At 37.3% G+C, this 27,524-nt stretch overlaps 1 protein-coding gene across 1 annotated transcript in view; it reads left to right on the forward strand.

Annotated features, from left to right (window-relative positions):
- map3k22 (mitogen-activated protein kinase kinase kinase 22) overlaps window positions 1–27,524 on the forward strand; it is a 62,045-nt gene that overhangs the window by 13,497 nt on the left and 21,024 nt on the right. The window contains exons 2-8 of the mRNA XM_079601440.1: window positions 1,224–1,307; window positions 2,200–2,244; window positions 15,315–15,430; window positions 20,052–20,089; window positions 23,362–23,461; window positions 24,611–24,727; window positions 25,037–25,151. Coding sequence (XP_079457566.1) covers window positions 1,289–1,307; window positions 2,200–2,244; window positions 15,315–15,430; window positions 20,052–20,089; window positions 23,362–23,461; window positions 24,611–24,727; window positions 25,037–25,151 — 550 coding nt within the window. The 5' untranslated portion in view covers window positions 1,224–1,288. The remainder of the gene's footprint in view (window positions 1–1,223; window positions 1,308–2,199; window positions 2,245–15,314; window positions 15,431–20,051; window positions 20,090–23,361; window positions 23,462–24,610; window positions 24,728–25,036; window positions 25,152–27,524) is intronic.

Consider the following 27,524-nt stretch of genomic DNA (forward strand, 5'->3'; position numbering starts at 1 on the left):
ATCTCCAGGCGACTCGTCGATATTGTTGCGTGAAGCTGACAATTATAAATGAAGAAAAAAATAGATCTCATTGTCTTGCCTTTCATGTGTCAGAATATGAGAAACTGCTCTCAGATCAGCCTGTGGCTGCTGGTGACAGATTCTCTGCCTGGCGCTCCGACTCGTCTTTGAAGAGCACTGTGGTCGCTACCTTTAGCGCTCCCTCCACTTTTATCCCGCTCGATGTGGCTTAACAATGTCTCAAGGGCAACAGGGCACTTTCTGTCTTCAAAGACAAGCGTCTCTCTCATCTGAAGAATGACATAAAATGACAGCGACTGGGAGAGGATGGTTGTATTTGCTGTTGGCAGTCAGACACACTGTTTATGGACAGTTATGATTGTTATGAAGAAAATTGCATTGTGACATAATGTGACAGATTAGTTATTTAAAGGGGTTCACTGTGCTACGAAGTCACAAATTCAGACAGATGAGTAATAGTACAGATATATTTGATTGAAAGACTTTACTTAAAAAAAAGTCATAACCACAAAGTAAAAATAACATATTTTCCATACATATCTAATACATATGTGTGTACACATCTTAGTACACATTAGTTTCCAAATAAATAACTTTTAATAAATACTTTTAAAATAGTATTTTTCCCATAAATATTAAAAAGTATTGATTTGTAAATGTATAATTTGTAACACTTGTAGAGATCCTCTCTGTGACTCTTCTCTATGACTCTATATACTCTAAAAATATATTTTAATAAACAATAGAGATTTGATTACTCTAAACATAAACAAATATATAACACTAAACTATTTATTTATTTTTTTTAAATCTTTTAATGGGGCTTTTTTCTTTATAATAATACTTTTCATTATAATATCAGGACAGTTGTGTCTTGCCCAAAAATATCAAATTTAATTTTAACACAGAGATAAAAATAGAAGAGGTGTATTCAAGTCATTGTATATGAATTGTATTCTTAATGTATTTTTCATTTAATGTTTAGCACAGAAACACAAGAATCATTGCTGTCATTTTCTGTAAATTTTGCAATTGGGTGGAGACACGAAAACAAGAATGTTACGTAAATCCTTTGTGATGTTTAAGCGTTGGCACATGTGTAAGGGGTTTTTGGCTCTCTTTATTATTACTATTTGTGTCTGTTTGTTGGTATTTCAAGTTAATGATGTCTCTAATTCACTCTGTTTATGTTGTGTTTGCAGAGTGAAGATTTTCCCTGATGAAAGGAGTCGAGCGTTCAGCTCGAGTTCACTAGGGTCACTTCCTGATGATGACAGTAAACATGGGTAAGCTCATCCTCCCTCTCTCTCTCTCTCCCTCTCCCTCTCCTAGTCTTCTTCCCCTTCGTAGCGTACACACTTCCTGTAAACAGTTCCTCTGAGCATAGCAAAAAAAAAAAAGAGAGATGCAGCTACAGAAACATGTTTAAACCTATTCGTAACTTGACCCGTCTTGGGATCATTTGTTTCTAAAGCTCTGTTATGTTAAAACGCCTCAGCAGTTCTAACAGGCATTAAACATCAATATATAAACATCAAAAGAATATTTCTACATAAATTGCCTGTTTTTGTTTTTAAAAGCTAGTGCATAGCACCAAAAAAGGTAAAAATGGCAACATCTGCTCTAACCATCGTATTGAAATCATTACATATTGAGATTGCCCCGTGTGTTTACTTATTTGTAATAGTAACATGATTTACATTTTTTATATTTTGTCTGATATTTTAATAAATACATTAAACTGCTCTGCATAGTCAAAGCCGACAGGTTCATACTGACCTTAAAAGGACATCATCATAGGTGATTATGTCGCTTAGTTCCGCATAATTGACTCTGCAACATGCCAGAGTATTTTTAATACATGGCGCATTATGAGAACAAAGAGAAGCAACAAATAAATCCTGAGTAAATGTTGCATTATTGTTGTTGTTGTTGTTGTATGACAACACTGACTGTGGTGTCATTTAATCTTGTGGATTACATCCAGACATGAAGTTTATCAGTGAGTGTGGGTTTGTTTTCAGTGCCACTCTTTGAATAATACAGTTCAAGACAACTCATGCTTGTCATTGAAAATCGCATTGGATAACAACTTGAACAACCTATAAACACATCTTTGTGATTATAAACTGTCAGATTTTCACTGTGCAACTCTTGATTTTGTGCCTGTTTTGACAGATGGCGGTCTCCAAAATGGACCTGGACAGCACAGGAACTCACAAGGTTTGTAATTTTTTTAGGCTAATTTTAGATTCACTAATATGTACTACTGAAATCTGAGACTTCCAATCAGGCGTCAATGTCAGCGCGAAGTGTGCCGTGTTCTTGTTTACTAATGCCACAATAATGATGGTACAGTTAGCAGAGGAAAAAGCAAACACGGACACACCTCTGAAACGGTTACATCATCTGCATTATTCTCTCGTTGAACATTAACGCTTCAGTAGGGCACAGTGGCATGAGGTAAGCGTTACTAGATCACATATTACTTCAAAATGAAAAGTGAAAAATGAAGAACTTATATTTGCACAAAGAAAATAAAGCCTAATGTTTTTAGGACGTTTTGCATTGTGCATATCAGCCTTAATGATAATCTCATTATCATTGCCATAATGCAGACAAATAAATATATATTATTTATATTGTAAAGTATTTAAATATCACTGTTGTTGTGCTGTATTTTAATATATATGCATATTACAGTAATTAGAATCATAATTGAGAATAATGAGAATTACAGACAAACATAAAAGTAAAACATCTTAACATATCATGGGGAATATTATGAAAATAATATCACAATAAAAGACAAATGACCCTAAAAATGTAAACTTCATTTTCTTTATACAAATCATATTTGTATTTTTTCCCCCTGTGTATTTTGGGGCGAAATATGACCAGACATGTTCTCCACCAACTTCTGAGTTTCTGTTTCATTGCATTTGTACAAAACAGGCACGGACACATGGGATACACTGTATACTTAGTAGAGCTGGAGGGCCGCATGTTGCTCTAATCTTGCTGAACGCTTTAGTGGTGACGTGTTTTGTAGCACTGGGGAAATCCCCTCTATGTCTTCATTTACTTCAACTCTGATCACATCAGTGGCTTCTTCCAGCAGCACATCAGTACAAATACACAATCACACACTACAGCCCTGAGAAACCTTTTGATTCACCATGTCAAAGACAGATGAAGTAACATTACATTAAAGCCTGTTAGTATTGATAAAAACAAATGATTGCGAGTTTAGTACATGTACTGTTGAAGGTGTAATGCTTCATGTTTGTGTTCATTTGAAGTTTCGGTATGAGACCTTGATGTGTGAGGGTTTTAGCATCTGTTGTCTTTGCCTATGTACATCAGTGTTTGTGGCAGGGTGGCTTTGGATTAAATTTACACTTCTGTGGTTATTGTTGTATCAAATGCTGTATGTTTAGATAGATGCGGTTTTTGCTCACAGCTGGCCTTGTATCCCTTTTCTCTGGCTTGCTTCAAAAACTTTTTTTTTATAGTTTTGCTTCCTTTATCTTCTTGACATGATCATCTGTCTTCATGTCAAGTGAAATGCTCTTAGAGGAAAGTAATGGAAACATTGTCACTAAACCAGTCGCAAGGATTTCCACCAGACTGACATAGTGTTATCAGAGTAAATCATCTTATCTTCACATCAGTATGAGGCGATAGAGGGATGGTGGTCCTCTTACAACAGCATCATTCCCATCGGAGCTTCGCTTTAGTTTACGATGTGTACGGATGTTATAAAAGCTCAAACCACAAAGCTCAAACCACTTATACTCAAGTCAATTCCATTCTATTCAACCTAGTAAAGATTTTGTTCAATTAATTTACATTGTAGTCACTTACATTCTATTCAAAACTATTTGATTGCACAAGATTCTTTTCAAGATTCTGTTTGATTCCTTAACATTCAAGTCAATTACATTCTTTTAAAGATAATTCTATTTAATATTCTGTTCAGTTTAGTTACGAATTCTGTTCAATTCATTTATATTCTATTCAGGACAATTCAATCAGATTCAATTCAGTTTAGTAAAGATTCTGTTACATTCTATTCAAGTAGTTTTTGTTCTGACTTTATATGCTGTTTAACCCCTTAAACCTGAAGTGTACCACCGGTGTACCTCCCAGACCAAAAATAAATAAATAAATCATAATCAAATCACTAAGTCAAGTCAAGTCAAGTCATCTTTATTTATATAGCGCTTTTTACAATACAGATTGTATCAAAGCAGCTTCACAGTGATAACATGAAAATAATACAAAAAATAATTTCATCATCATCCACCTTTAAGGCAGATCTATAATATTGTTGAATATTGAATGTCCCCAACTAAGCAAGCCAGAAGGTAAGGCAACAGCGGCAAGGAACCAAAACTCCATCAGGTGACAGAAGGGAGAAAAAAAACCTTGGGAGAACCCAGGCTCAGTCGGGGGCCAGTTCTCCTCTGGCCAATGAGTAAACAGTGTATGAAGTTCAGAATGAATCAGAGTATTTGTCCAGTTCCGGTTGTTTGAAGTCAGAGTGGAGAGGAGGAGAGACTGGTTGACACTTCAGGTCAGCGGCGTCGTCGTCGTGTCCTGGCGCTGGTCCTTCATCAGATCTGGATACGGCCTGGTTCCAGTGGACAGCGGTAAACCTCGGGATAGACAGAGAGACTAATATTAGCGTAGACGCCGTCCTTCTTATGATGTACCAAGTACATCAGGATTACGGGAAGTGTTCCCGGTCCCGGCTGTTCTAAACTATGCAGCCTAATTATAAAAGTCTATAATGTGTTATGTGTATGCTAGGCTGAAGAGATGTGTTTTTAGTCTAGATTTGAACTGACAGAGTGTGTCTGCTTCCCGGACAATGGTAGGAAGACTGTTCCAAAGTTTTGGTGCTAAATAGGAAAAGGATCTACCGCCAGCAGTCGATTTTGATATTCTAGGTATTATTAACTGACCGGAATTTTGAGATCGCAGTAGACGTGAAGGACTATAATGCGTTAAGAGCTCGCTCAAGTACTGCGGAGCTAAACCATTTAGTGCTTTGTAAGTGATCAGCAATATTTTAAAATTTATCCGATGTTTAATAGGCAGCCAATGCAGTGTTGACAGAACAGGGCTAATATGGTCATACTTCCTGGTTCTAGTAAGAACTCGAGCTGCTGCGTTTTGAACTAGCTGTAGTTTGTTTATTAAGCGTGCAGGGCAACCACCCAGTAGAGCATTACAATAATCTAGCCTTGAGGTCATAAACGCATGAACTAATTGTTCTGCATTATTCATTGAGAGCATATGACGTAATTTAGATATATTTTTAAGATGGAAGAAAGCGGTTTTACAGATACTAGACACATGACTTTCAAATGAAAGATTGGTATCAAAGAGCACACCCAGGTTCCTAACCGACGACGAAGACTTAACAGAGCAGCCATCAAGTGTTAGACAGTACTCTAGGTTATTACGTGTGGAAGTTTTTTGTCCAATAATTAGAATCTCTGTTTTTTCTGAATTTAGTAGTAGGAAATTACTAGTCATCCAATTTTTTATATCGGCTATGCATTCCGTTAATTTTGTGAATTCGTAGGTTTCGTTAGGTTTTGAAGAAATATACAGCTGAGTATCGTCGGCATAACAGTGAAAGCTAATTCCATGTTTCCTAATGATATCTCCTAATGGTAGCATATACAGAGTGAACAGCAGCGGTCCTAGTACTGAGCCTTGTGGTACGCCATACTGAACTTGTGATTGATAAGACATCTCTTCATTTATTGCTACAAACTGATAACGGTCAGATAAGTATGATTTAAACCATGCTAGTGCAATTCCACTAATGCCAACATAATGTTCGAGTCTATTTAAAAGGATGTTGTGGTCAATGGTGTCAAATGCAGCACTAAGATCCAGTAATACTAATAGAGAGATACAACCACGATCGGATGATAAGAGCAAATCATTTGTGACTCTAACGAGAGCTGTCTCGGTACTATGGTACGGTCTAAATCCGGACTGAAAATCCTCGCAGATATCATTTCTTTCAAGAAAGGAACACAGTTGTGAGGATACTGCTTTTTCTAATATTTTTGACAGAAATGGCAGATTAGAGATCGGCCTGTAATTGACTAGCTTTGTAGGATCAAGTTGCTGTTTTTTAACAAGCGGTTTAATCATAGCTAGCTTAAAGGTTTTTGGTACGTATCCTAGAGACAAAGATGAATTAATGATATTAAGAAGAGGATCTATGACATCTGGAAGCATCTCTTTCAGCAGCTTAGTCGGTATAGGGTCTAACATGCACGTTGTCGATTTAGATGATTTGACGAGTTTGCAAAATTCTTCCTCTCCTATAGCAATGAATGAATCAAATTTTCCCTCAGGGAGACTACAATGCACTTCCTGATGCGATACTGTATTAGACGGTTGCATAGTTATAATTTTGTCCCTGATATTATCGATCTTATAAGTGAAGAAGTTCATAAAGTCATTACTGCTGTGTTGCATGGAAACTTCTGGGCTTGAAGCTTTCTTTTTCGTTAGTTTAGCCACTGTTTCAAATAAATACCTAGGATTATGTTTATTATCTTCTAATAGGGTTGAAAAATAAGCAGATCTAGCAGCTTTTAAAGCCTCTCTGTAAGCAATCGAGCTCTCCTTCCATGAAATCCTAAACACCTCTAGTTTTGTTTTCTTCCAGTTGCGCTCCATTTTTCTGGCTGCTCTCTTAAGGGCCTGAGTGTGCTCGTTGTGCCACGGCGTTGGACTATGTTCTTTAATCTTCTTTAAGCGCAGCGGAGCAACTGTGTCTAAAGTGCTGGAAAAGAGAGAGTTAAAAGTTTCTGTTGCAATATCAAGTTCTTCTAAGCTATCCGGGATGCTGAGATGATGAAACTGATTAGGAAGATTATTGATAAAGCAATCTTTAGTGGCAGAAGTGATCGGTCTAACATATTTATAACACGGAGTCGGCTTTGCAGCCTTGGCTAAATGTAATTTACACGAGACTAGATAGTGATCTGAGATGTCATCGCTCTGTTGCAGTATTTCAACGGCATCAATATCTATTCCATGTGATAGTATTAGATCTAAAGTATGATTACGACAATGAGTCGGTCCTGACACGTGTTGTCTAACTCCAATTGAGTTTATAATGTCTTTAAATGCCAATCCCAATGCATCTTTTTCATTATCTATGTGTATATTAAAGTCACCAACAATTAGTACTTTATCTGCAGCCAATACTAATTCTGATAGAAAGTCCGCAAATTCTTTGATAAAGTCTGTATGGTGCCCTGGTGGCCTGTATACAGTAGCCAGCAGAATTTTCAAACGTGATTTATCGTTTACACTAGATATTTTTACATTAAGCACCAACACTTCAAAAGAATTATATTTACAACTAGATTTCTTAGTGGTTTTGAAAATATTACTATAAATTACAGCAACACCTCCTCCTTTGCGTTTCAGACGAGGTTCATGTTTATAACCGTAATATTGTGGGGTTGACTCATTTAAAGCAATGTAATCGTTTGGTTTTAGCCAGGTTTCTGTTAAACACAGCACATCTAGGTTATAATCTGTAATCATATCATTAACTATTAGCGCTTTTGAAGTAAGAGATCGAATATTCAGCAACCCAAGCTTTATCATTTGCTCATTTGTATTATATCTGTTTTTTATTTGTTGAACATCAATTAAATTTTTAACCTTAGATGGGTTTGAACGTATTTTGGATTTCCAAGTTCGGGGAACAGACACAGTCTCTATATGATGATATCTCGGTGAAAGAGGCTCTATGTGATGGGATTTATCTGACCTTGGTGACGTGAGGCCGCTAGCAGACGGTCGGGTAAGCCAGTCTGTCTGCTTCCTGACCTGAGGCCCAGATTGTCATGTTTTAGCTCTAAGACTATGAGCCAAATTACTAGAGAGAAGAGCAGCACCATCCCAGGAGGGATGAATACCATCTCTTTTCAACAGGTCAGGTTTGCCCCAAAAACTTTTCCAATTGTCTATGAATTCTATATTATTCTGCGGACACCACCCAGACAGCCAGCCATTGAGTGAACACAATCTACTAACTATCTCATCACTCCGGCGAACAGGAAGGGGGCCAGAGCAAATTACAGTGCTTGACATCGTACTTGCGAGTTCACACACCTCTTTAATATTAATTTTGGTGATCTCCGACTGGCGAAGTCGAACATCATTAGTGCCGACGTGAATAATAATCTTAGAGAATTTACGTTTAGCATTAGCCAGCACTTTCAAATTTGCTTTGATGTCAGGCGCTCTGGCTCCCGGCAAACATGTGACTATGGTGGCTGGTGTCTCTATTTTCACGTTCCGTGTAATAGAATCGCCAATAACTAGGGCACAATCAGAATAATTCTCAGTGGGTGTTTCACTGAGCGGGGCAAATCGATTTGTTATCGGAACGGAAAAGGGGTTTTTTGATCCGCGACTACAGCGATCTCTCACTGTCACCCATCTGCCCTGCTGCACGGGCTCTACTTCAGCTGGAACCGACTCATGTAAAGAGTTCACTAGGCTAGGCGCATCCAAAATAGTATCTAAAGCTCTAGCACTCTTCTTACTATTCTCGATTAAAGTTTGGATGCGTGTCTCTAGTTCTGAAATCTTCTCCGTCAGCCTGACTGTCTCCTTGCATTTATCACATATAAATCCTATATTGCCGACAGAGAAGGCTATGGTAAACATGTGACATGAAGTGCAGGTGACAATAACAGGAGAAGACATTACTCACCGTGTTTGTTGACTGATTCTTACTCACCTGGGCTTTTATGAACTCAAAGGCGCGGGCGCGCGAGAGAAAAATAAATAACTGAGCGCACGGGTGGTGCGTTAAAAGGCTAGCGAGTTAGCGTATTGTGCTGACAATAACGGAAGCTAGCAATGTCAGGTTAATCTGAGATGTTGAGTAAGATGTATTTAGTAGTATAAACAACTAGAATTTATAATAAATGATGGTTCAAAACAGAAAGAAATACGAAGCTAATACGAGGCTTAGACGCAGCAAACAAACTCACAGCAGCAGCAGTCACAGCGAGGCAGACAGGAGCAATCGATCAGACAGCAAACTAAGCAACCACTGAATGGAATAACATGAAATGGGTATAATTTAAAGCGCTTTTAATGCAACCATTTTGATCAACTCTTAACAACAAGGGCAAATGGCAGACTTCCTAGATCTGAAGCTTGCGGCAGTTGGAGGTGTTCTGCATTCTTGTTATTATTGTTAGATTTAATTAAGAAATAAAATACTAGCTCAGTCATTAATAGACCACACATGCAAACATCACACATGCTGGCCATCTTTCTTTCGTACACACAGGTGTGGTTGAGAAAAGCCAGAGATACTAGCTTTTCACTCTTCCGTGTACTGAATGAAACGAGCAATGAGCATGCCGTTGTGTAATACACAGCTTGACATTTATGCATGACTTGGTGTTTCTAACCTGAGTGTAAAATGCATGGCATTTGGTATTGACTGAAGCCACTGCTCTGCGGGCAGAAAGTCATGACTAACAGGGGTCAGTAGAGCTGCAATAGAGGCTCTTTAGGGTACAGTAAATTGTGAGAATTTTTTCAAGAATGAATTATGCCTCCTGAATGTGCCGGTTTTTGGCACACATTAGCCGATTTTTCCACCTTCGGGCCGAACGGTTCTGAGAACGGTAAGGAGGTTGTATTTCCACCTGAGCCTGGTTCTGCACGGCACGGTTACAAACCGTTCTTGACACCGGAATTCTCAGCATGGTTTATCTAACCGTTAGCTAAAGTAACGTCACAACTCAGGATTGATTGTCTGTTGTCTGTTGCCTGGCTACCACTTTCTCTGTAGCTGGCTAACAAATTAATAATACAATTAAAAGGAATATATGATCATCCTCCATAACACGTTCACTTTTTACATATATTGTTTGAAAACTCTTGCGTTTCTAAGACAAAAATGTGTATTACATTCCGGAGAGCTCTGTTATCTAGGGTTGCCACCTTCAGTGTGGCAAAATAAGGGACACCCATTCAGGTTTGTAGATCTAGAAAGTGTTGTCAACCGTGCAAAGTCTCACGCCATTTGGACAAAGATAATGTTTTATTTATTTCAGCAAACGTCATTTGGGGTCAGAGACCCGAACAGCGCACGAGGGGTTAAAAACGTGCAGGTTTACAGCGCATGTTCACGAGACTCAGTCGCTATAGAAACAAAGACGCAAAAATGCAATCACGCAATGAGCTTCTCTACTACGAAATTGATTTCTTTATATTTGCTATTAGTATTATCCATACTGCAAAATCCTTATGTTTTTATTCAACTATATGTGGGCCTAATGTAAAATACGGGACAAATCGCGTCCCTTATTGATTTGATACGGGACACATCATCTTACTTGTAAATACGGGATGATTCCGTATTTTAAGGGACGGGTGGCAACCCTTCTGTTATCAGCCCCACAGTGGAAAATGCAACCATGCGGCGCTGACTGGAACGGTTAAGCTAAGACAACAGTTTGGGGAAAGTGACTCATGCCTGTGTTATTTTAGATAAGCAATTGATAATTTTTTTTGCCATTTATATTGCATCTATATTCAATGTATTCCTTCACTTCTACATTTATATTTGTATTTACCTTTTTATTTTAGTTTTTATATTGTTTTAATAGCCTTCAGTCATTGGTCAGGATGTAGAATACAATTATTAACTTTCAAATTCAAGTTTTGCTATTTATCTAAATAATAAATTAAATGTTGGTTAATGCAGCCCTAATTTAATTAAAATATGGTGCAGCACCGTTTTAGCACCTGTTTAAACTGAATTGTGGGTGTTTAGTGGATAAGATGTTGTGTTTTGCACTGAAATATTGCATGCAAAAGTGGCACAAGCGTTTAGTGAATTCCCCCTCAGTGTTTTAAGATCAATAGCTTCTGAAAAAGGTGTTTTTCTGAGGTTGTTTTGCAGAAGATGAAGCACTACAGTATGGCAAATCTGACAATATTAAAATAGAAATGAGGTCAGATGGAGGAAGAAAGTGTGTGTGTTGTGAACCCTTTGTGAACCCTGTCTAATGGTGGATGCCACTGTGGAAGAACAGCTGCGGAGTGAGACTTACGCTGGTGTCAGAATCAAAGATCACCCCAGACTCCATCTGCCTCTGCAGTGTCGCCACGGTCTCGCCCAGCACTCCACTGCCCCACAATGCCCTTCTGCATCCCCTGGGATGCAATAAAACCCCTTCAAATACACCACTGCCGTTTGCTGCACATGACCCACCCTTCTGGGTTCAGCACCAGCCAGTATTCATGTTGTTAGCTTGTTTAATGGAAGAGTTTGGCCAGAAATATAAATCGCCATATAATTGCAGAATTAAATACATTACAGAATGTTTAGAGTTCTGTTCTTCAGTTAAAATGTCTTCAATATTACAAAAACGGACCATTAAGGTATCACAGAAGTGGTCCAAACTTGTGTTTTTTATTATGTGTGTTTCTCGCTCAATTATAATATTAGTTCAAGACTAGAGCGCACAAGTCATATGTACTACTTTTATGATATTTCTGAAGTGCTTTAAGTCATTTTTACAGCTTGATGTCCCCATTATCAAAAGCAGCCTGGATATTCTGCAAAATATCTTCTTTGATCTTAATTTTTTTGTATAAACTAAAGATTTAAAGTTGACATGAAATAAAAACAAACTCTATCACTATCAGACAAAGTGGGCAAATTTGTACCTTTAGGGGTAAAATAGCTTCTCACTGGCCCAGTACCATTTAAGGGACAATTTTGTACCTTGTCTTCCCCTACAATGTACACATTACTATTTAATTTTTATTAAAACATGACAATAAATACGTTTTTCACTTTATTGAAAAGGAAAAACTATGGTACATTCATTCATAAATTCAGTTTACATGAAACACCATGAGTCATCCTTTGTCAATTCAATTATAACTGTGGTAACTCCAAGTACTTACTTATTTTAATATGCAAAACTGTTACCCAATCATAGCAGTGGGCATTTACTTCCAAATCTTGAATGTGGCACGCCCATCACAGAGTGTTTGAACGTGAGGTCTGTCGAGTAAAACGGGTGCAGGTAAAACATAACCTTTGGTAAAACCAAAGAAACTGAGGCACTTACTCATCATCATTATGTAGGATGAATCCAGTCAGACTTACCAAGTTTAAACCGACTCAGAAATGACTTAATTTCTAAGATCTGTGAATAAATAGAGCAATGACTTCATTTCTAAGATCTGTGGATAAATAGTGCAATGACTTCATTTCTAAGATCTGTGGATAAATAGAGCAAATAAATTGGCACATAGGCACCTGAGATGAACAAGAGCTCTCGTCTCGCTTTCACTATCTCCTCCCCGTGATAGCAGAGGTGAATGACCTTCCACTCAGACTGTAATTACAAGACTCGCTTAATTGGCCCCATTAGGGCCTCTTGATATGTTAATGTGTGACACGCTCATTTGCATGATTGCTCCCATTTCACTTTTAATGATGGCTGAGTTTGTGGACTATTTTAATGTTTCACAGGCTGCTGCTAGTGTTCATATTCTTGTGTTTTTCTTGCACAGAGGTTGCCGCAGTCATTCTTCATGTGGTCCAGTTATGAATTCAAGACACACATGAGACGCTCCGATATGTTCTCTGCAAAAACCGTCCTGTGTTCACTGATAAAGGCTTGAAGCTTTTATCCGACGTATTGTAATAAAAGTTTCCAATTAATTGTTGGGGGGAAAGAAAGCCTATTAGTTTTCACTTTGTAAAGGGCATGTTAAAACAAAACCACATTGTGTTCTGAATTTCTTGGTTGATTCAGTGCTTAGCTTTTTTTTTTTTTTTTAGTTGAATGGCTCTTTGAAGCTCAGACTTGCTGTAATGCTTATCTTGTTTAGTGTATGTTGCATTATTAAAATTCTCTCTCTCACTAAAGCTGTGCTTGTCATGCCCAGGGTTTAACGCATCGGAGCAGAACAAGCCCATCAATGGGACCAAACCTTTAATGCTAATATAATGTGATCTCTTGCGTCTGGCCACGTGCCCGTCCCTGTGTGCTCCCTATCTCTCTGTGGCCGGTTGGTTTACATCAGTGGGCCACACTACAGAAGAGCACATCAGCGCTGTTATGGAAATATGTCAGGGGTGTGTCTGTGTCTGCAGCTATGGAAAAAACCCTGATAGAAGATCTAAAGGAAATACAATGGGGCTGGCTTAGCGCTTTTCATACTGCACTTAACCCCAGGTTAACGTCGTTCTAAGCCCCGCTTTTAACCCTGGGTTAAGAAACGTTTCACACGTCTAATTTAGAATCGAGGTTAGCGCCGCTTTTTTATCTAGGGTTATGAAACCCTCCTCCAGAGCCTGGTTAGCACCAGCTTTGTTCTGTTAACCCTGCATTGCGATGCTAAACATGTACTGTTAAATTATGATAGAATGTTACGGCCAGATGGTCAGCAACTGACAAACAATCGTGTGCCTCATTACATCCTTTGGACAGTCACGTAAACGGCACGTTGCTTAAACGGTAGTTTCAGCGCATAAGGAGAAAAATGTCAATACCTTAACAGTCCGAAAAGTCCTTTCAGGAAAAACTTGATAGCAGTCGGCAGTATATAATACGAGGATGCACAATGCTAGAGTCTTTAAATAAACAGTTCACATGCTGCGTTCGTCCAATCAATGACATTGACACCACGAATATGCAAATAAGAACCAGGGTTCCCAAATGTACCCAGGGTTTACAAATGTACAGTGTGAGAACCCAGGATGAATTGCTAACCCTTGGTAAATTATGAGCAGTGTGAAATGTGAAGCAAGATGAATCAGGATTCTGTTTACCCGGGGCTTAAGGCTGACGTCAAAGATCTAGCGGCGATGAAAGCTGACTGTGTTGTCGCCTATCGTCGGCTGCGCCTTGGCCAAAAAAGCTGCACTTGAACACACCGAAGGCCACTGTCAACTAGCATGTGCGTTCTGCTCCTGCGTGCAAGTAAATATCTGTCTATATTAGGAGGTATCAATAGTCTATTTTCATCTTTCAAAAAGGGGAACTGAAACTAGGACTGCAGATACGTAAACAAAGCAACACTTGCTTACCATTTTGAATATCAATCACGGTGATCGCTTTCTTCATTCCACTCGGCTCATGTTATTATGAAAATAGTCTTGCATTCGAATGCGCAAAGAAGAGGACGTAAAAATTATAACAGTCTTCTGTTGTGTCAGCTGTCTTTGCCGTCTTGACTTCTTCACTCGCTTTCATCACTTTCGTTTTTATTCTCGTGCACTGACTCTTTCGCCAAGCGTAGCAACCGATCAGAGAACTCTCTCTCTCTCACCGACGGCCTGACGCTGATTCAACAAAAAAACGTAGCTGAAGCGTGGTGTGTCATGGCCTTTAGAATGACCCAGGGTCAAGTGTATCAAGTGTGAAAAGCCCTAATGTGTACCACATGGTAAGTGGAGTGTGACACTGCATGAACATCGAGTGTCTTTCTGCTGCTTTGAATGACATTGTGGTATTTAAATGAGAGATACGAATAGGAAGTTGATCCAAACAGTTTGAGAAGATCGTGTGAAAGACACCTCATTTGCACATGGCGCTTAAGATAGATGATGGTTTAAACTTTTTTTAGAACTTGTGAATATGGTGTAAAAATATATGTTTGTGAATCTAATCAAACAACAGTTTATTTAAATAATTTTTAGTGCTGTTTTGTAATTTATTTAAACAAACCGAAACCCTAAAAATTAAACCTTAATATGTAACTCACGCACACACCTCAACGGCTTGAGGTTGTCTACACAGGAAGCGAGGAAGTGACCATTGCAAATCCATTCTCCGTGTCAGAAGTAGCGTGAGCACTTGAAGTATGTCAGAAATAGAATGGGGCATCAGTGTAGACAGCATCACTGATTATAATGGAGTTTGAATTTGACGTGTTACAACTTGCATCTGGTGTAGACACAGTGTTAGAGATCCACAATAATACACCGGCAACCACCCACAACACCCTCCAGCTTTGTGGCAGCGAGTTTTGCACAGGTAACATTTTTTAAATATGTACATTATAAAACTACTAGGTCTGGTTTGGGGAAGCTGCTGAAACAAAATAAATGGAAAAAGTTAGCATTTTGGTTCAAATTTCTTCTCATCAGGACTTTTTTAGTTGGCAGTCATCCAGTTGCTTCAGTGACACATTTTTGAAGATCCACTCACAGCGTAGCTTTATCTTGTCTTTGTTTGTTCCAGATGATGAAGAGGCACTCACCTCCATAATGAAGGACCTGGCAGCTTTACGGTTCTGTTACCAACTCAAGAGCACCAGCAGCAACAAGCCCAAGAGCAGAACCCCATCCTACAGACAGGTAATTACCCACAATGCATCACTCAGAAGCAGCAAGGAATGTGCAATATAATTTATATTTTAATATAATATAATATATTAATATTCGTATATTCTATATATTATTATTCTATATCTATCTATCTATCTATCTATCTATCTATCTATCTATCTATCTATCTATCTATCTATCTATCTATCTATCTATCTATCTATCTAATTTTGTTTTATTTATTTATTTTAAAATAATGAACTGCAAAGCTAACTAAATAAATAAAATTATAAAATAAATAAAAATAATTTTAATATAATATTACAAAATGCACTCTAAAAAATGCTCGGTTGTTTTAACCCAATTTTGGGTTGAATATGGACAAACCCAAACATTGGATCAAAAATGCAATTTAAAAAAATTAACCCAATGGCTGGGTTTGTCCATATTTAAAACAACCCAGCATTTTTTAGAGTGTGTGACATTTATTTATTTTGAAACATTATTATATTAATATTATTTATTTTCATTTAATTTAATTTATTTTATAATCATGAACTGCAAAGCAGAGATTCGGAAAAAAACAATGTAAAGCTTTTCAATAGCACTTCTACTACATTGTTCTCTAGACTTAAGGTACATGCAACCTTCAACCTGACCTGATTTGACTTCAACCTGACCCAACGAGAGCTGCATTGTAAGATACAGTCTTACAGGATACAGCTGAGAGAGGCACTACTGTTAACATTTAACATCCGGCCCCTATGTACTATGCAGCATAAAACACCAGTATCCTTGTAGTTTTCATTCATTGCCTTAATTCTCTCTACAATGCTGTCGCTTGACACCGGACACCAGTCAATCCTCAAGATAAACGGCTGGCATGCATTGGTACACGCACATACACTTTTTTTTGTTTCTTTCTAACTCACTCTTGGTTGTTCGTTCTCATACAATTTTAACCGCTCATCTTTTCTCCCATACACGCAAAAATGCCAGAAGCAACTTTCCCAACTAACCAAACATTATTTATAGTAACACAACAACAACCATCCCAAAAAAACAACTCACGAAGGAGTGTTGACATGTTAAAGCACATGCATAATGAAGATGCACGAGAAGCACATGAACTTGCAGATTAATTCTTATTTCAGCCTCTCTAGCTGCATTCATGATGGAGGTGACGTCACAGCGTCAACAGTATCGGTGTAAACAGTATTCTGACTGTTCATTATCTGCAGCGGTGCTGTGTCGTCTCGGGGGAGTAGTTATGCTTCAGCCAAACAGTGAAATTCAGAGCAGTGCTGATTTCAGAACAGTAGGGGAGACCGGGGGCAATTTTTTTTTTTTTACGATGACAAACAAGTTAGAGCAGTTATACATCATTATAAATCACTTTTATGAACTTGGTTGTACGTTTTCAGTCATGCTGTATTTGTATCTGTCAGTATTGTGATGATTTATTAAGCACTTTAAATTTTATTTTCTCTCTTGTAATATGAAAAAGTTCCATTTAATTATTCTAGGGGATTACAATGGTCTGTTTTTTTGGGATGCTCTCTAACTTTTTTTGTCTTTTTTTGAAGCATCATTTTACCATTCCTAGCATCCTTAATTGTGGGAATGTTCCTAAAAGAAATACTGTACAATAGACAAGGTATCTGATTTTTATCAGTCCTGGTGGAAAGGATTTTGTATATGTTTTTATTCAGTAAATGACAGTTTTTTATTCAACCGCTGACCTAGAATTGTGACACTTATTTAACATATTCAACATATTCTTAGTAAATGCCTTTCTCTGCCTCAGCAATCGAACAAAGATTCTCTTTGTGAAAAATTTTAACAAACAAACAAATTAAATAATTAAAATATGTTTTGGAAGTACATTTTTTTATTTTGTGGTCGGAGTATTGATTAAATTTTTTATTAAATAATTTTCAAATATTTATAATGTAGGTCAGTCACACTTAGACTTCTGCTTTACACACATTATTTCTGACTGCTAAAATATTTATTACCATAGGAATAGTGTATTATAATTTATTTTTCCATTGGCTTGTTCCCATTGGCCTACGTTGCGTTTTTTGGATGATTCTAATATTGTGTAACAACTTACAGAACTTGCAGTTCTGTTCATAAGTTTACTTACCCCTTGCAGAATATGAAAGATTTTAATAATATATATTTTATTTAAACGGAGGGATACAATACTTTAGATACAATCCACAAGACGAAATAATTACTGAATTTACACAAAGGAACCAGTTCAAACGTTTACACACCCTTGAATCTTAATTCTGCGTGTCGTTACCTGGATGATCAACGTTTTTATGTTTTGTAATAGTTGTTCATGAGTCAGTTAAACTGCCATATGTTGTTCAGAAAAATCCTCCAGGTTCTGCACATTCTTTGGTTTCCCATCATCTTTTGCATATTTGAACCCTTTCCCAACAGTGACTGTATGATTTATAATATGCATTTTTCTTATTTTATTTAAAGATACCCAAGATGTTTCCCCGAAGACAAAATAAGTACAATTTACCCTGATCATTCGATTAAAAAAGTTTACATTCCCCGGCTCTTAATGCATAACTTATGAGCAGAGCTATATTGTACTACATTCAACATTTTGATTTAGTATTGCTCAGTATCCACCTTATTTTTTGTAAATTCAATGTGCCTGGCTTCTGGTGTCATCCTCGTCCAGTTATTTTTAGCTGTACAAAACAGCTTGTTATGCTACTTGATATTGAAAACGGGTATTTCTTGCCATATTATTATAATTTATTGTCTTCTTGCCATATTATTATAATTTATTGTCTTTATTATAAACACACTGGTTTGTAGTGCAAACAGTTTTACCGTTCACTGCACTTTGTGTCCCTATATCAGCAAATAATTGGGAAGTCTCGCACATAACGCATAAAACAGCTTACTTCTGCATTGAAAAATAAGGTGGATTAGTCTACACGTTTTTCGTCATTCTCTCTGCCGTGGGTCTAAGATCATAAATACGTTGTGAAAAATATTTTATAATTACGTATACAAGGTTTCACCCACTCAAAAGGAGAACCCTCATCCTGTTAATTCTTTACATGCCACACATGCTTTCATATCCAGTCCTGCAACTGCAGTTCAGGTGATAAACTAAAGATTTCACAGCATTGATGACAGACAGACAGACAGACAGACAGACAGACAGACAGGAAGAAAGCAATGTCAGATACATGAGAGTATCTCAGAAGAACATATTTGTAATATTTATGCAAAGTCACATCTTGTTCGTCTTGAATGCAAAGTGGACTCAGACTCAGACATGGACTTGTAGTTAGTAGACCAAGACTGGATGCGAGAATATATTTCATGTAATATATTCCTAGTTTGTTGTATTGTTTAAATGGTATAACGTGCAAGAACATACATATAGGTTGTTTTAAAAGCTAGGAAACTATTTTTCATTATTTCTATTAATAGTTTGTTCTTCATTTTTGTTGTTGGTTTAATATACAGTAAATGTATTTTGCATGATTTTGATTTAAAGGAACACTCCGACTTTTTGGGACTTTAGCCTATTCACCTTATCCCCCAGAGTTAGATAAGTCCATACATACCTTTTTCATCTCCGTGCGTGCTATAAGTCTGTTTGACGCACCCACCGCTAGCCTAGCTTAGCACAAAGACTGGATGTAAATGGTTGCAGCTAGCATACTAATCCAAATAAGTGACAAAATAACGCAAACATTTTCCTATTTACATGTTGTGATTTGTATAGTCACAGAGTGTACAAAAAACAAAGTCACATGAGACACAGACATATTTGAACCGTATAAATACTGGGAACTATATTCTCTGAAGGCGAAGCACTGCTACTTGGGCGGAGTGATAACCGCAGCACCTGAGACGCGCTCTGAACGAACTCTCTGCTCCTCACCACGGCGCGTCTCAGGTGCTGCGGTTATCACTCCGCCCAAGTAGCAGTGCTTCCGTAAATTATATTTTATATATTAAAATATATCTGTCTCTCATGTGACTTTGTTTTTTGTACACTCTGTGACTATACAAATCACAACATGTAAATAGGAAAATGTTTGCGTTATTTTGTCACTTATTTGGATTAGTATGCTAGCTGCAACCATTTACATCCAGTCTTTGTGCTAAGCTAGGCTAGCGGTGGGTGCGTCAAACAGACTTATAGCACGCACGGAGATGAAAAAGGTATGTATGGACTTATCTAACTCTGGGGGATAAGGTGAATAGGCTAAAGTCCCAAAAAGTCGGAGTGTTCCTTTAAAATAATATAATATAATTATTATTATTTTTTTTTTCTTCTGGTTGATTACAAAAAAATATTCAGTTTAGTTCTGGAGAGGGAAAACATTTCAGGCAAGAAACACTAATAAAGTTGCCATCAATTTGGCAAGTTACTATTTCTTTCTCCATTTTATTTACATTCAGTTTACAAGTATATTTGCAGTTTTGGGGTATTTTAAGTGTCCACTTTTGGCCCTTGGTCTTTATAAATACACTACATGTTTTCTTGTTTACAGTATGACTGATTTTACTTCTAGTTTGCACAGAAGAGCAGATTATCAAAATTCATTTGTGCATTTAATCCACAGGATCATTTCATTTTGTTGTTTTCTTCTCTCAGGATTTACGGGTGAAGCTGGAGCATGAGCGAGAGAAACGGTGAGTCGGAACGTTCTCATTATTTCTGCAGCTCTCTGTCCTTTCCCTGATCTCATTCCTCTCGTCTTATCCCAGTTCTCTCGTCATGCCTTTTCTAAGATCTCACTGCACAGGGAAGAACAGAAAATATGCCCAAAAGAACCTGAACGTTCCTATAAAAGTATTTTGACATTTAGACGCAGCGTTTCACACACATGCACACACTCTGGTACAGACGGAGGCAGAGGAAAGAGGAGGTGAAGCCAAGTGTTTGAGCTCAATGGCACACCCAATATTAATTTTCAATGTCCTGTAGGTCATTCATACACCCACACACAGAACATGTCATTTTTCCCTTCTCAAGACTGCCAAATGCCAACACGTGAGTCTTTGCAAAAGTATATCCATATGTGCTTCAGCAAACCTAACGGTTTTAGTTAGGTACTCATGAAAAGGCAGTATTTTCCCTCATATCAAGCCAGTGTGTCTACATTGGAAGAGTCAATGGTTTTGACAAAGCTTTGTTTACTGCAAGAAAGTGAATTAACATTCTTGTCAACCAGTACCGCAAAGCCCTGATGCATCCTGGGAGAATTCACACTTTGGTCTTAAAGCTCCCCAGAGGACCCCATCCGCCGTCTGTGTGAAAATGCCTCAGTGAGTTGTGTCACAGGAAGTCGGTGCGGCGTCACTCGCTGCATTGGAGGTGACAAGCAGTCGGTGTGTTGCTTCACAGCTCTAATTGGCTGCTGTGGCACAAAATCTTCGTTTAACCCTCTTCTGTTCTGCCTCGACTTTATGCAAAGATGTACAAGGAGGAGGTGATGGACCACTAGTAGATAAATCAATGGGGTAGCTATAAGAAACGACGTCCCGCCTTCAATCAGAATAGCCAGTTGGCTCTTTTTGCTGTAGAACAAGTTTTGAATTCCAAGGACCCCCAAATATATCTTATGAAAGGAACCTTTCCTAAAATATAAAGGTTGTTATCTATTTTAGCTAACAAACTAGTTTATACTATTAGAACAATTATATTGTACTTTTTTGTCAGTTTTCAAGTTTATTGCATATAATTTAAACACAGAATATTAGCATACAATATTAGTTTTCTCTTTCCTTTTTCACAATAAATATAATTCTAAATAGCCATACTTGTAACATAGCAAGAAGATACTGTACATTGTGATTGTTTTTTTTTTCTATACAAAACTAAACATTGTTTTTATTTTAATGTCAAATATGTTTATTTTTTCTCTAAACTTTTCCGTGGACCCCCTAACATCCTCTTGTTCCCCCGACTTGCCTTAAATGGACTTTGTTTTTAAAAAAGCGTAACATCTTGGCATTTCCTTCAGTGGCTCTGTAAATATCCTCAATCTCTTGCACATTATGTCTTCACTAAGAGCAACAATTTAAATGAGGGGAAATTTTGTATTAAAATCTGTCTATTTATTATGTTGCTTTGAGTAAACAATGATATCAGTGAATATTATGAAACCAGCCCAGCCAGATGGTGGGACTTCCATCCAGTCTCATGAATATGCAATAGATAGTTTTTTTGTCATAGTCTAAATTACACTATGTAATGTTTTATATACATACAGCTTAAAATAAATAAGGCTTTAAATAAAAGGGTACACTAGTACCATTCAAAATTTCCGGTCAGTAAGATTTAAAAAAATAATAATTTAATTTGGCAATAAAGACTTATACATTGTTACACAAAACGTATTTTTCTAAAAAAATAAAAGCTGTTCTTTTAAACTTTTTATTGTTTAAAGAATCCTAAAAAAAAACCATCATGGTTTCCACAAAATTATTAAGCTGTAAAACTGTTTTCTTGAGCACCAAATCAGCATATTAGAATGATTTCTGAAGGATCATGTGACACTGAAGACTGGAGAAATGACTGCTAAAAATTCAGTTTTGCCATCACAGGAATAAATTACATAAAAAAATATTACATTGGAAAAAAAGGAATTTTAAGCTGCACAATATGACTGTTTTTACAACCCCAAACTGTTTAACGGTAGTGTATGAACAGCAACATCTATTTGACATAGTCAACATAGTAATATCATGTTGCATTTTTGCCAGTTGTTTCATTGCGTTACATCAGAAAGTCATAAAACGTAACATGTATTAAACTTGTATACGGATAACCCCATATCTCACAGCACACATCATAAATCTACACACTTGTGCCTACAGTATAATAAAAAACTCATCAAAACAGGCATTAGTTAGCAGACCAGAATACCTGGACACACTCAAAACCGTCTTCCTCTGGCAGCGACAGCAATGCCGAGACAGGAAGGAGAAGAGCGCTGCGTGCCATGCCAAGCGTGGAGAGACGCGGCCAAAGCAAAGCGCTTATCTGTGCACGCCAAGGAAGGAAAACCATCTCGTACCCTACATCCTCCATTCCTCCAGTCTTCCGCTATGATTTGCTTCCATCACTATCTCCCTCATCGGCCAGTGTAAACAAAGCCATCGCTCAAATCAAAACTCAACGAGCAGCTTCATCTACAGAAGATCTGACTGTTAAACAACACACAACTGATCTCAAATCCGCTTGATTTCACCCATGACGGATGTCCCCAGTTGTCTTCTTTCCGATAAACCCCTTGAGATGAGAGCCATTAAGTTGAAGATATAAAAAACACTAATTGTTGAAGTTAAAGATTCAAACATCAAAAGTAGTAGATAAGTACTGTGTGTATGTGTGTGCAGTTTGGCTGGTGTGCTAGACTTTGGAGGAGTAATGGGAAACATGCTTCCTGCTACATTCAGCGTTGCTCCACTTTTTTTCTCTTTCCTCTAAGGAAGCGCTCCATCTACCTTTGTGTGCGTTGTGATGTGGGCCTCGGTGTTGAAACAGTGGTCCGCTCCGGTTGATTAGGCCAAGCACACAGTCATCATGCTTGCCTTGCATTATCATCATGCATATACAAAAACCAATTTACACTCTCAGTTCCTTTTTCTCTCACCCCACACATTGACTCACACGCTCTAGGCACACTCGTTAGATACACAGAGACACCATTTTTGGTCTGTCCCATGCATGAATGCACCATAAATGGCTGTAGAAGAAGCTATGGCTTCGACCCCTAATGTCAGGAAATTCACTGTGATTATAAAGATGCCTTCCTGCACGTCCACAGTGGCATATTTACATAGCCCCGTACATATGGATGGCAGAACTGAACGAAAGGAATGTCCGTTGTACTCGAAACTTGCAGGTGCCTGAAAGTTGTTTTGATTTGATCAGACTTTTTCTTCTCTTCCTTTAGAATCATTCCGTTCCAAAGGCCACTGAAGTTCAAGGATCTGCTCCAGAAGGTGACGGAGGCCTTCGGCCAGCAAATGGATCTATACTACACTGATAAAGAGGTGGTTATTCTAGTAACTTATTTGTAACCTTTTCATAGTGATAGGTCGGTATAGATAAAAATTAATTGGCCATTATTTAGCCATTTTGGAAATTTCTGCATTAGCCAATAACCATGACTGTTAAGAAAGGGTAGTTTTTCACTTCCTAATGCAAATGATTTTCTGTTTTTAAATATTGTAGTGAATTTTGTGAATAAATAAATGTATCATTTTTTTATAATCATTTAAAAAAAGGTATTTCTCATTTATTATATGGAATTTAAGGGGTGTTGACAAATTTACAATGAATTTATGAGGTATAAAGAAGAAATGTTTACTTCTGTCATTAAAGCAAAAGTGAGACCGAACACCAAAACTAAAATAAACTTCAAATTGAACTTATTAAATGTGACTTACTTGTTATTCTGGTCATATAGACTACTGATCAAAAGTTTGGGGTCAGTAAAAATAAATAAAAATAAAAATATTTATTTTCTGCTAGGATGCATTAAATTGATCAAAAGTGACAGTAAAGACATTTATAATATTAAAAAAAGATTTCTATTTCAAATAAATGCTGTTCTTTTGTTCTTTCTATTATAAGAAAAAAAAAAATTTGTGCAGCAAATCTACGTTACAATGATTTCTGAAGGGTCATGTGACACTGAAGACTGGTAATAATGCTGAAAATTCAGCTTTGCCATCACAAGAATATATTACTTTTCACAAAATATAAAAAAATAGAAAGAGTTTACAAATTACTGTAAAACAGAAACAAATTATTATAATATTTCACAGTATTACTGTGTTTACTGTATTTTTGATCAAATAAATGCAAACTTGGTGACAAAAAGAGACTTCTTTCCAAAACATTAAAACACCCTACCGTCCACAAACGTTTGAATGGTAGTTTAATAAAACAGTATCATGTTAAATTAGAAAAGATTGCACATCTCAGACTTTTGCACCCCACTGTATATCAATTTTATGCTTAGTTGCCACCTGACCTTTATCTCAAGATATCGGCTTGAAAATCCATATTCATTACCTCTTAGTTAACTCATAATTGGACTAGCATAATTATACTTTGCAGTAAGGATCTGTACATTTCATTAATGTGTTGTTTTTAAACTATGTGTCTTGCTTTATTAATAATGTGCCTGGTCTTAGACATTGGTGGCTCTGAAGTGTCAGGAGGATTTGGACCGAGCAGTTCAGGGATTGAACTCCAGCTCTGGAATCAACAACCTGCTGAGAGTGATTCTGAAAACACCTCCCAACAACCAAGTGAGTCCAAGCCAATGCAAACCAAAGCGACCCAAACTAAACCCAACCCAATGCCAATATTAAAAACAATACCTAAACCCACATGAAAAGCCTAACCTATACATGTAACCTAACCTCAGACCACAAGCTCACTTCCACACATACCTTTTATTATTCGGGTAATATAAAGAATGCTATATACAGTACTCTTAATTTCTTACGTAATTTTGCCTCTTTATTGGAAAACGATTTATTATGTAAACTCTTGAATCGCACATATTTTTCCAGGTTTAGCAGAATTCCTTATATATGTCCATCATCTCTCCACAGTTCCTTCAGGTGAGCGGCCAGGACAGGCAGAGCGAGATGAGGTCATCCAGATCCCTGGGAGATCTCAAAGCCTCGGTTCTCAAAGGCTCTGAACGAGTGCGCAAACACTCTACAGGTGCGTCACGCCGGCTCACACACACCCCTAACACACATACACAGCTGAAAATGACAGTACACAATGGGTTTATCATCAGCTTTGTTTGCACTTTTCTCCATCAGGACTGGGAAATGGCATCAAAGAGCACAGTGACGTCAGGGCTGTTAGTGAAAGCCTGGCCAAATAATTTTGGTTGTTTTGAATGGCAGAGGAACCGATTAAAACCATCAGTTTGATACCACTTGCCTTTGTGATTGCATTTACATAATATTTGGCCAATCGGAATCAGTTCACTCGGATTGTGTGCTCCAAATGACCGGTTTACTTGAACGCACATTCTGGGTGCTTGTTTACATGTCAATCATGTAGAATCCTTTTTCAGAGACATTCCATTAGTGTTTTCCTCCTCGTGGTATTAGTAATGTTTTTGCTGTGTAGACAGATACAGTGTTTGCTGTCTCTCAGAAGGCAGGTGATATGGAATGACATTTAATTTAAATGTCACGATGCAGATGTATAAACCCACCTTTATCCCATCAACAAATTCTAATGTTTATAGTCGACTTTAAAGGGGTTATCAAAGATATACTGCCTTTTAAACATCTGGGGTCGGTAGGATTTATTGATGTTTTTAAAAGACGTCTCTTATGCTCACCAAGGCTGCATTAATTTGATCAAAAATACAGTAAAAAGAGTAAAATTGTGAAATCTTGTGATAGCAAAGATGAATTTCCAACATCATTATTTCGGTCTGCAGGGTCACATGATCCTTCAGAAATCTGATTTGGTGCTCAAAAAACATTTCTTATTATTATCAATATTGAAATCTGTTATGCTGTTTAATACTTTTATGTAAACATGAAACTTTTTTCAGTATTTTCAACAGAAAATTCAAAAGAACAGCATTTTTTATTTAAACCAACATCTTCTATAACACTCTTAAATGTCGCGTCTGATAAATGTAATGCATCCTTGAATGAAAGTAATAAAAAAAATTACTTACTGACCCCACATTTTTTTAACGGTTGTGTATATGCTAGGTATTCATTCAAAATAAAACTTGTCTTTATACTTCAGTTTATTAATAGTGCTAGTCTACATGCAGTCTATGAAATGCATTTAGGAAACTGATGACAGAACTTGTCATATCTGAGTAAGGACAATCAAGGGTGTCTCGAGTTTGATTCGGGCTCTGTTAGGATCTGTATTTTGTAAAGTAATTTCATTGTCAGTCTCAGACCGTAGAGCGCTTAAAAGGCTGTGGAACAAGTTTATAGTGTTTGAAAAGGCAAGGAAAGTTTTTCCTATTCATCGGGTAACATTCAGTAGATGTAGGTCTGATCAGATCATTCACACATTACTCAGAAGCCAATAAACAGTGAGAAATTCACAACATGAACATTATGCAAACAAGAACGAATGTCTTCCCCAAATAGAGCATGTAAAAATTCTCAGCAAAGAGAGCTCAGTGACACACTCTTTTTCTCACCATCTCACATTTTTTCAATGTTTGGCACCATCTCTTTGTTTTCACACCTGAGAAAGAGACGTGGGAAAGAAGATAGCTCGCTTCACGTGACATACTGAATGATGGAGATTGTAGGTTTTTGCTGGCTGAATGTCAAGGATGTGTTTTTACAGATTTCAATATGTCAGAGCAGTCAGCATTTGTCATCATAATGGGGTGAACCGGTGAAGTGGAGATACCTTTGCACTGCCTACATAGCATGTTTTGCATCACTTTTTAGCAGTTGGTTAATAAAAATAGCTTTTAAAGAGACTATATCATAAAAAACTGGATGCTTTTTTTGACATTACATCCATTAGAACAATAACATGACCACCCACCTTTACTGTATTTATGGTCACCTATTTAATATTAAACAACTTGGCCCAACCTTATGAATGACTTCTACTAAAACTGTACATGTAGGCCTACTGTAGTTAGTCAAACAGCTAATTTATGTACAGAAGTCTTAAAGGGATAGTTCACCCAAAAATAAAAATTCTGTGATCAGTTACTTTCCCTCATGTTGTTCCAAACCTGTAAGACTTTCGTTCATCAATATTTCAATGTAATTGACCATTCGCATAGACCCGCCCCCCTTAGTTACTGTTGCTATGTCCGACAAGCTACGCCACTTTCACGCCACACCATGTTCTCACGCATTGAAAAATACATCGTGGAGCAGAGAGGAGACTGACAACAAGCTGACAGACAGGACAGACCAGGTTACTTTTGACATTAATTTAAACAATAACTGCTTTATCGGACAAAATGGCGGATGGCGAAGTATGATTGGTCAGATCACCTGTCAATCAAGCTCCCTGCGAAGGGTCAATTGAGAGCCAGAAATAAAAAAATTCTGTACGTTCATAAAGAGTAGCTCA

The sequence above is a fragment of the Phoxinus phoxinus genome (genome assembly GCF_949152265.1).
Source record: "Phoxinus phoxinus genome assembly, chromosome: 24".
NCBI lineage: Eukaryota > Metazoa > Chordata > Actinopteri > Cypriniformes > Leuciscidae > Phoxinus > Phoxinus phoxinus.